Source organism: Cyphomyrmex costatus, unplaced genomic scaffold, assembly GCF_001594065.2.
Source record: "Cyphomyrmex costatus isolate MS0001 unplaced genomic scaffold, Ccosl1.0 scaffold332, whole genome shotgun sequence".
Classification (NCBI taxonomy): Eukaryota; Metazoa; Arthropoda; class Insecta; order Hymenoptera; family Formicidae; genus Cyphomyrmex; species Cyphomyrmex costatus.
The window spans coordinates 333,365-342,536 of NW_017277473.1; the positions used below are offsets into that span (position 1 = coordinate 333,365).

Genomic DNA, 9,172 nt, shown 5'->3' on the forward strand with positions numbered 1-9,172 from the left:
TTTAAAATAAATCTTGCGAAACAATAATTATATGTTAACCACAAAAAATAAAATGCAATCAAACAATAAAAAAACTTTTTGCCTATTTTTGTTTTATTTACTATCCTCTCTCTTGCGTAAGAATTAAAAGCTAAAGGTGTTTCATCCCCAATCCATCCAACGCATGCTTGCATAATGCATTGTTGTAATGGGTGTATTCAAACAACGTGAAATCGGTGGAATAATTCCACGAACGTTGTAAGCCGTAAGCGTTAAATGGAACGCGGCTTTCAGTAGGTTCTTTCATCTGATTGGTCTATATTTTAGTACGTAACGGAATATGCCAATCAAATGAAAGAGCTCGCTAAGAATTCAACGAGCGGTTGTAATCTGAATGCACCCAGTATTTCACAGCTGATCTCAGCTGATCTGGATTCCCCAATAATTGTCAACTTGAACGATTAATATCTCAGCTCGCGGAGCACAGCAACGTTTTTTCTCGGACATTTTGTTTCTGACAAAAACGCGTCGACTGAGAACAATTTCATCGATCTTTGAGGTAGCGTGACTAAACTAAACAATTATCCGCGAATATAATTATATCATTTACATATTTATTTTAGTTTTACCCATTGTGACTTTGAATGCTTCAATACGTACTTATTACTATAATATATATTATTGTTTTTAATATTTCAAATAACAATTGTTATAAATTTGTAAAACCAACTGAACTTTTTCAAACATGTCAAATTTTTACTTTTGCAAATAGCTACTAATTATACGTTACGTACCAATATGGATAACCTAGAGATCACTGATTTGAACAAAGAGATCCAACTTAATAAGATCCATGTTGATGAAAAAAATCCGCGGGATATACGTGAAGAAGTCAACGATATCTCACATGCAGGTGATGAAGAGCAACGAGAAAAATTGTTACGACTACCCCTGGGAAGAATAAAAACCATCATTAAAATGGATCCTGAAGTTTATTCTGTTAATCAAGAGGCTGCGTTTTTGATGGCGAAGTCAGTGGTAAATATCAAATAATTAACCGTGATACATTTTATAATGTGTTAAAATAATCATCTATCTTTTAATAGGAATTTTTTATTGAATCTCTTGCAAAGGAATCTTATAGATATACTGCACAAGCAAAGAAAAGGACTGTGCAAAAACATGATGTAGAAAATGCCATTGATAATGTGGATGCACTTGTATTTTTGGAAGGTATGCTCGATTAATTGTACAATTAATATCTGCTGTTATAGAATTGAAAAAATTAATGTTTTTTATTTTTGATACAATCATAAAGACAATGATGTTTGCGAGCATTAAATACTGTTGCTTATTGCAATAGATCTATTATACTGTATATATTTTTTATATTGTATAAATAAGAATATAAATATTTGAATATAATATTTATCTATGTAATAACTATCCTAGCGAAAAATACAAATCGGAACAAAAATTGAATGTAAAGGACAATATAGTAACAAAAATGTAAGCAAACATTCTAAATAGTGTAGATTTAAACAATGGAATATAAATGAAATATAAAACGTTTACAAAGTGTTTTAACACTCTTACATTCCATTGTTTCAACTTACGCTCCTTAAAATGTTTGATTATGCTTCTATTACTCTCCCTTTACATTCAACCTACATTTCTTACGCTTTATTTTCGCAAGGGTAGGAAAATATTTGTGAATGTTTTTCATCTACCAATAAAATTGATTGTTCCTTACTGAATATCTTTTATATTTTCAACTACATCATATATAAACATATTTCACATTCTGAAAGCATTACTAAATGTACTGTATAAAAAATCGGCATTTTAGTTTGAAATTCATTTATTATATTTTTCATTGGTACACAACAGATTGTTTTATGTATGTGTGTATTTAACGCTTTACAAAAGGAAAAGTATGTAGTAAATTATTTATATGTTAAAACTCATAAAAGTGTTTGTCAAATAATTGCAATTATATTGCAGATTTCTTCGTTCTTTTTTCCTATTCTTTTTTTTTTTAATTCTTCATAACTTTTCCTATATTGCTACCCTATTATTTTACATTTCGCTACTTGACTATGCGGAATGAAAATAAACGCAAAATGGAAATGAATAATTTTTACTATTTGCGCGTGTATGGTTAAAACAGATGCGAAAACTTGAAATAAATTCAGAATGAGAATTTTATTCAGTCTCCACGAATGAAGTAAGAATATTCTGTATATTAATGTATACATATACAATGTGTGATCACTTCATGAAATGAACAATGTTTATTGCTTTTTTATTTTTACTGCACTATTTCTAAAGCATTTTTCAGAATAAAATCTTTGCAATCCACACTGTTCTTAATGTTCTTAACGAAGTCTATAACTTTCTATGTGCCGCAGCTAATTGCAGCTTCTACAATGTATTATTGCATACATACGTACTCACATATGTATATAATATTTTATTTTTATTTTTTTTAGTGTTGTGTGTATACGTGTATACAGGATAAAATTTCAAACACAATAGGATAAAAAATATGTCGTTGTGTATTGCAAAATACATCATTTTTTAAATAAACAATTAAGTGTCTTTATACAAATTGATTCATCTCATTATTCTATGCGTAAAAGTATTAAGGTACAATTATCAAAATAGTTAACGGTTTGCAAGGTATTTAATATTTCATGTCAATACATGGCCAAAATAAAATGTAGAATAACTCGAAAACTATTAACTTTTCAACATCTGTATTCTTCGACACTTTAATTCTTTTGTATACAGAATAATTAAAGAAATCATATTATGTAAAAATTTTATTTTCAAAATAACAACTTTAATGATCTCGAAAGTAATTTTATAAAATTAATTTTACCACTTGTTCTTCAATTTATAACTTTTATTTGTTTTTCCATATCTTCTATATTCGAAATATTTATCCCATTTCGTTTGAAATTTTTACCCTGTATATATATGTATATACATATATATACATATATATAGATTTAGATTTAGTAGTTTTATGTATACATACATGAAGTATACAATACACATGTGTACAAATATATTAAGAGAATGAGAATTAGGATGCTAGGATCATTTGAAGAAATCAAACTATTTGCACGTATAGCAGAGTATATCGTTAGAAATGTTTTCCTAAATAATATTTATATACATATATATGTGTATACATACGTATATGTATATAGATATATGTATAACTTACATAAGTAACAAAAATAGAGAAAAATCAGTCTTTTTCACATCTGCCAATTCGGGATTTAAATTATAAATGACATATATACAGTAAATGCAAAAAATGTTTGTATGTAAAATTTTTAAAAAACTTTATTTATTGAAAAGGACTATTGTAATTTATTAACAATGAATATATTCTGTCCTAAATATATAGAAAATCTCTGCGAAAATAAATATATTCATAATTTTAGAAGGTAAATTTCTCGATTGTACAAATACTGTTTATGCGTTTAAATAGTATTTATTTTTTTATTGACAATACGTATTTTTAATTATATATTTTTAGATAAAATAATTTTGAGAAACGTACAATGGATTTGCACGATCTGTTTCTCAATCTTTATTATTAAATTATATAATAGCTAATTAGTATGTTAACTTTCTAGAAATAAGGTTTTTTAATCAGTATCTCCCTTGTATAAATACTTTTTGCATTTACTATATATAATTCTTTAGAAATCACGACTTATTTCAATGATGAAGTTAATATTATAAAAAATAAAACAAAATAAAGTAAAACTTCTTGATTTTATAATATGTAGTCTGATATAGTTTTTTTTTTCTGGAAGAACACAAGATTATAGCATACAAATTGTCTAAATGCATATAAAAATTTTTATGTTCAAATCTAGCTTTGCGACGCATACAATATTTTGTTTCTATGATCGTTATTTGGCATCTCTATGTATTATCTTAAAGAGAATCATGTTTTTGTTATTTTAATCTATAAAATATCGCACTGAATGTTTTTGTTTAATGCATCTGTTGTTTAAAAAGTTACTACGGTGATACTCTCCTATTATTCTCGAGTTTTTTTTTCTTTGTAACGTGCAAGTCTACTCGATATGATGTTTTGTAGCACATGTAAGTTCATCGTGAACACAGTTTCTCATAATCTCATATTGTGTATCAGTCACAGATATTAATGTTTTATGAATATTTATAACATCTATATGCTAAGGTTAATTGTTTAAGGCTAATGTAAATTTAAGATTGCATATAATATGCGCTAATATAATACGCACTCTATAATTATACAACAACGATGTCAAACGCTTAGCAATTGTTCATCTACTGCTATTTATCTACTTCTTACGCTTAGTTTTGCGTCGTCTGCTATCGCTTCTGAAAGAATTTTGATCCTCTGATGTATTAACGCCAGTACATTTACTATGGTTGTAGAGATTGTTTAGGAAATCCTCGAAATCCGCTTCGCTGTTTTATAAAAAAAGATATGTATATATATACACACACACCACACACATATATATATATTCATTTTAAATATACACACTCAAAGAGAAGCTCAAGAGCTTCTCAGAATTGAATCAATATTTAAGTTTAAGAACACACATGACGATAAAAATCAATCGCCTAAAATGTACCTTGTATTGGGATCTATTTGTTGCCGCTTTTTACCGCTATTGGGTGTTTGAGTCGGTAATCTTTGTCCTAAGACGATTCTATATTGGACACCATGTGTATTCGCTCTAAGATGTTTGAGATTCCCAGCTTGGCAAGCTGCCCAGTCAGTCACATCATACACGGCTCCTTCCATGCACGCGTAGTAGTGCCATAGGAAACCCATTAAACGAGATTCTGCCCATATATCACCCTATATGGACACAATTTAAACGATTAATTAAAAAAAAAAGACAGCTGATAAATATATACAAATAAACGCGGTACTCGCTTCTTTCGCACTGTGACGTATTTTGCATTGATTGCAAAATCGTGCGGCATAACAAGGACGTTGTGTTGGGATACGTTTGTGTCTCAAACCGCAATTTGTACACCTTATTGTATTTGCTGCTTGTTCCATCTTTCGATGAAGTTGAGATAGCAAGTCGCTTAGATCACCCCAAGCCGCTTCGACTTGTCTAGTCTGATCAAATGCTTGCCTACGTTCCTAAAATAATACACAACGTTAATAAATGTATATGCGTGGTGATCTTATATAGATCAAAAATAGATGTTGCTAATTTTCATTATCAATCTGTTACAAAAAAATTATAAGAAATGAAAGCTTTATTACCGGTTCCCCAATGATATCGAAGGCATGTACCAATATTTTGAATGCTTCTTCTGCCCCTGGCTGATTATTTTTATCCGGGTGTACTAAGAAAGCTTGCCTCTTGTAATATTTTTTAATATCGTCATCCGAGCACGTAGGCGTAACACCGAGTATGCTGTAAGGATCCTTTCCCTTGCATGCTAATAATCTTTTCATGGCTTCCTCACCGGTGCTAGGTAACGCAATATTAGTTTCTAGTCCACCATGAATCCAATTACCACTATCTTCTTTCTCTTCGTTCTTCTTAGTATTTATCTTTCGCCAAAACGCAAATTTACTACTACCGAGCCAATTGTCCAATTGTTTACCAATAGCATTGAAAATATGAATTTTACAAAATGTCACAGCCACATATATCCACCAACACTTCAAATAAAGTATAGTATGATACCAAGCGCATTTACCACTGAAAAATATTAAAAATGGAAACTTTGTTCTGAAAGTAACTTATATACAAAGCTGCGAGTGCTTTTTATTTAAACACAAATCAACATAAAACATTCTCCTATCTTTCTTGACATTCCATAAGTAACAAAGAACAGGACAATACTTGTACTGATTTGTGTGATCAAATAAAAATCACCCAGAGAGAATCTAATATTTAAATGTTTATGTCGGTACTCACAGTTGAATAACCAGGTTGACGCTCATGCTAACTACATCAAAGATTAAATGCAATAGCCAATAAAAGATTTTCAATAGAATTTTGCTCCAACGAGTCGCATATTTATTTAAATTTTTATATAAATCTTTAATAGAAGATTCTTTATTGTCTCTCTTTCTATTTCTTTGTCCCTTCTTAATTTGTTGCTGGGCTTTTTCAATTTGAAAACGTTTCTTTTCCTTAACTGTCTTTTTATCCTCTTTAATGCCTTTATTAATAATTTGTTGATTCTTTTCTATTCTTTCAGATGAGACTGTCTGACTGGATGTATTAATTGTATTCAAGTTATTATTTATCTGTATCGGACGTTTTGGAATATTTCCTGCAGTTTTAGGATTATTATTTTGTATCTTGGTATTATTGAGAGTCTCATTCTTTTCTGCTTTCTTAGACGATTTCTTATCAGATTTCTTCTTTTCCGAACAAAATTGAACGGATCTATCAAATGTATTTATCTGACGAGAATCAGATTGTGAACCAAGGTTGTCTAGTGATACCCAACGTCTTGGAAGATTGGAAGAATTTTTTTCGAAAACTTTTTTAGGAATTTGCATTTTCGGAGAATTGTGATCATCACTACCAGACGAATTCTGTCTCTTCAACAGAGTAGGTTTATTCTTAGTTTTCATATTCTTATTAGAGATTTTCTTGCCTGTTATCTCGATTTTTGGTTTTATAGGCTGAATCGTTAATGGAGATGGTGGAGTTGGTACAGATTTCGTTAAAACATCAGAATAAGATGGTCGCATAGGCTTCACTTCAGCTACCATTCTTGGCTTTTTGTGTTGAGAGTCCGATATATTTCTAGTGGGTAAATCTTCGCTTTCTCTTATATCGCGTACAGTTTGCGGTACAGGTGTGATATTGGGAGATCCTCCAAATGGACTGTAAGTACCAGATTGGTTTGGCACCCAATTTTCAACTAGATTGTCAATTAGCTGTTTTCCATTAAAGTTTTGACTTGGCAACTCAGATGGTACAGTCATATGTTGATCATTGAAAAGCCCATACTCCTGATTAACGATACTTTGATTAGAGTAAGATGTCATATTTGAAAGACGACATTGCTCAGCCATAATTTGAGAAGCATTTCCATAAATAACATTAATATAGTTACCACCTCCGACATCAATGGTACCAATTAAATCATTATTCTCATTAATGCCTAGATGATTTACTGTTGTTTGTGATGGAAAATATATTGAATCAGTTGTTGCAGTGTCATAACTGGACATATCTTGCATATATAGAGACGTGGTCATTGGTGTCACAGGTTGTATTCCAGAATTAGAATGTGTGGGTTGACCAGTGATGTGATGTCTGGTTTGTCTAGGTACATAATCTCCCCAATTACGAGAAGTGGTTTGTTGCGAAGGAACATTAAACTGAGCATAATGACCGTTGGAACCTTCTAAATCTGGAGTCATAGCTTCAATAATCTTATCCAAAGACATGTGTTTGAAACTAGAAGAAGTTTGTTGTTGTTCTGCCATATTGATTTACCTCTCTAGAGACAAAACAAAATGAGTATATTAATCAGATGTTGCAATGCCATTTACAAGTGTCAACTATTCAATAAAGTGACAAAGAATAGAGAAGGCTACATTTCATTAAAATTTTTATATTTCTAAGTGATGAATTATTAATTCTAATGATGATTATTAATGAATAATAAAACCTAGCATTTTAGGAAAATATTGTACAGTAACATATGCTAAATTTTGTGAGACTATATAATAATAATTTGCCTGCTCTTATTTCTTTACAAATATCATGTTTCTTTTCCAAATTTATAATGATATATAATGTCAACTGAAATTGGAAGATATATAAATACGTTTTCTAAAAAAAAATGTCTACTATACACATATATATACATGCACACATATAATACTCACATAACCATAGTAATTCGTTGAGAACGTTAAATATCCATTAATCTACAAGTTAGGAATATTCGATAGCACAAGAACAACTGTTTCGCATTGTCGAGATACATTCGTATTAAATAATCATTGTCAAGAGAGCAATTTAGCTTAAATAAATGTTATAACCTAAAACGTATCGAATGTTAGCAGACGTCGGTACAGTCGGTACATTACTCACATTCACCAAGAGATACACTTTTTCACAATGGTTGCTTATAGTCACAGTTCAGCAAATTTTATGTTTATTTTTAAAAAACTATATTTATACGAAAAACACGATTTTACGCTATATACCATGCGGTAAATGTAAAATCGAGCATCGTATTCGTGTTCGGAGACGAACCTAACCAGTGATACCAGATGGAGAGATTTTTGGAGATTTTTTTTCCCACCATTCCACAGTTCCCATTGCACGCGCAGTAAAACCAATGGTGTAAATTTAGAGACTGCGCACAATCAAGAAATAAGGGTGCAGTCACAGAAGGAATTAGAAACAATAAGAAATTTTAGCCTATCAGAAACTATGTATACCAATGTATATAATATCTGATAAGTTGAAATTTCTCTTATTCCTTATTTCTTCTATTGTAACTGCATTCTAAGAACAGAAAATAGAAACAGGAACAGAGAATATAAGACTCCATGTATGCGGTGAGCTGCGGTAACAAACGCATGCGGTGACCAATCAGGAGCCAGGCGCATGCCGCATCCGGCAGAAGTCTGGCATGCGCCTGACTTTTGATTGGTCACCGCATGCGTTGCCGCAGCCAGAGAGAAACCTGAGAGAGGACATAACGACCTAAAACCTGTAACCACAAAATACTGCCGCGCACTACTGCCCACTGCAAAAGTGGATGTGAGCTACATGCCAGATCCACTATTCTGAGGATAACGCATATACTTTTCAAGACTGATGGTAAGTAGATATTCGCGGTTCGTATAATCGTATTCGCGCTACATAAAATGTGGATCAGAATAAATATTCCTCCCTGCAACTACATATATGTATGCTTACTTCCATGCGCGTGATGTTTATTATTAAGCTTAAAAGTATTAACATTAAAGATGTATATTACACCCATTTTTTTTACAAATATGTTAAAATATATCGCGCGTGTTTATATTTTAAATAAGTTATATATACATATATATGATCCCGGCAATTAATTCGCATTTAGAGATTTCAACATTACAGAGCTGCTTTGTGAAGTTGGCACCTTAAATGCGAATATTGGTAAAATCATTATTGCATTCGTTTGT

General features: G+C 30.9%; 2 protein-coding genes across 2 annotated transcripts; one reads left to right on the forward strand and one right to left on the reverse strand.

Moving 5' to 3' along the window:
• Positions 1-424: 424 nt before the first annotated feature.
• PolE4 (DNA polymerase epsilon subunit 4) lies at positions 425-1,226 on the forward strand. Its single transcript, XM_018542517.1, has 3 exons — positions 425-538; positions 752-1,017; positions 1,086-1,226. Exons 2-3 carry the CDS (start codon positions 778-780, stop codon positions 1,224-1,226), a joined length of 381 nt encoding a protein of 126 aa, XP_018398019.1. The 5' UTR covers positions 425-538; positions 752-777.
• A 3,091-nt stretch (positions 1,227-4,317) lies between these two features.
• LOC108776013 (dnaJ homolog dnj-5) lies at positions 4,318-7,478 on the reverse strand. Its single transcript, XM_018542503.1, has 5 exons — positions 5,946-7,478; positions 5,282-5,726; positions 4,940-5,155; positions 4,632-4,861; positions 4,318-4,461 (listed from the first exon to the last, which is right to left on the reverse strand). Exons 1-5 carry the CDS (start codon positions 7,475-7,477, stop codon positions 4,332-4,334), a joined length of 2,553 nt encoding a protein of 850 aa, XP_018398005.1. The 5' UTR covers position 7,478; the 3' UTR covers positions 4,318-4,331.
• Positions 7,479-9,172: the final 1,694 nt, after the last annotated feature.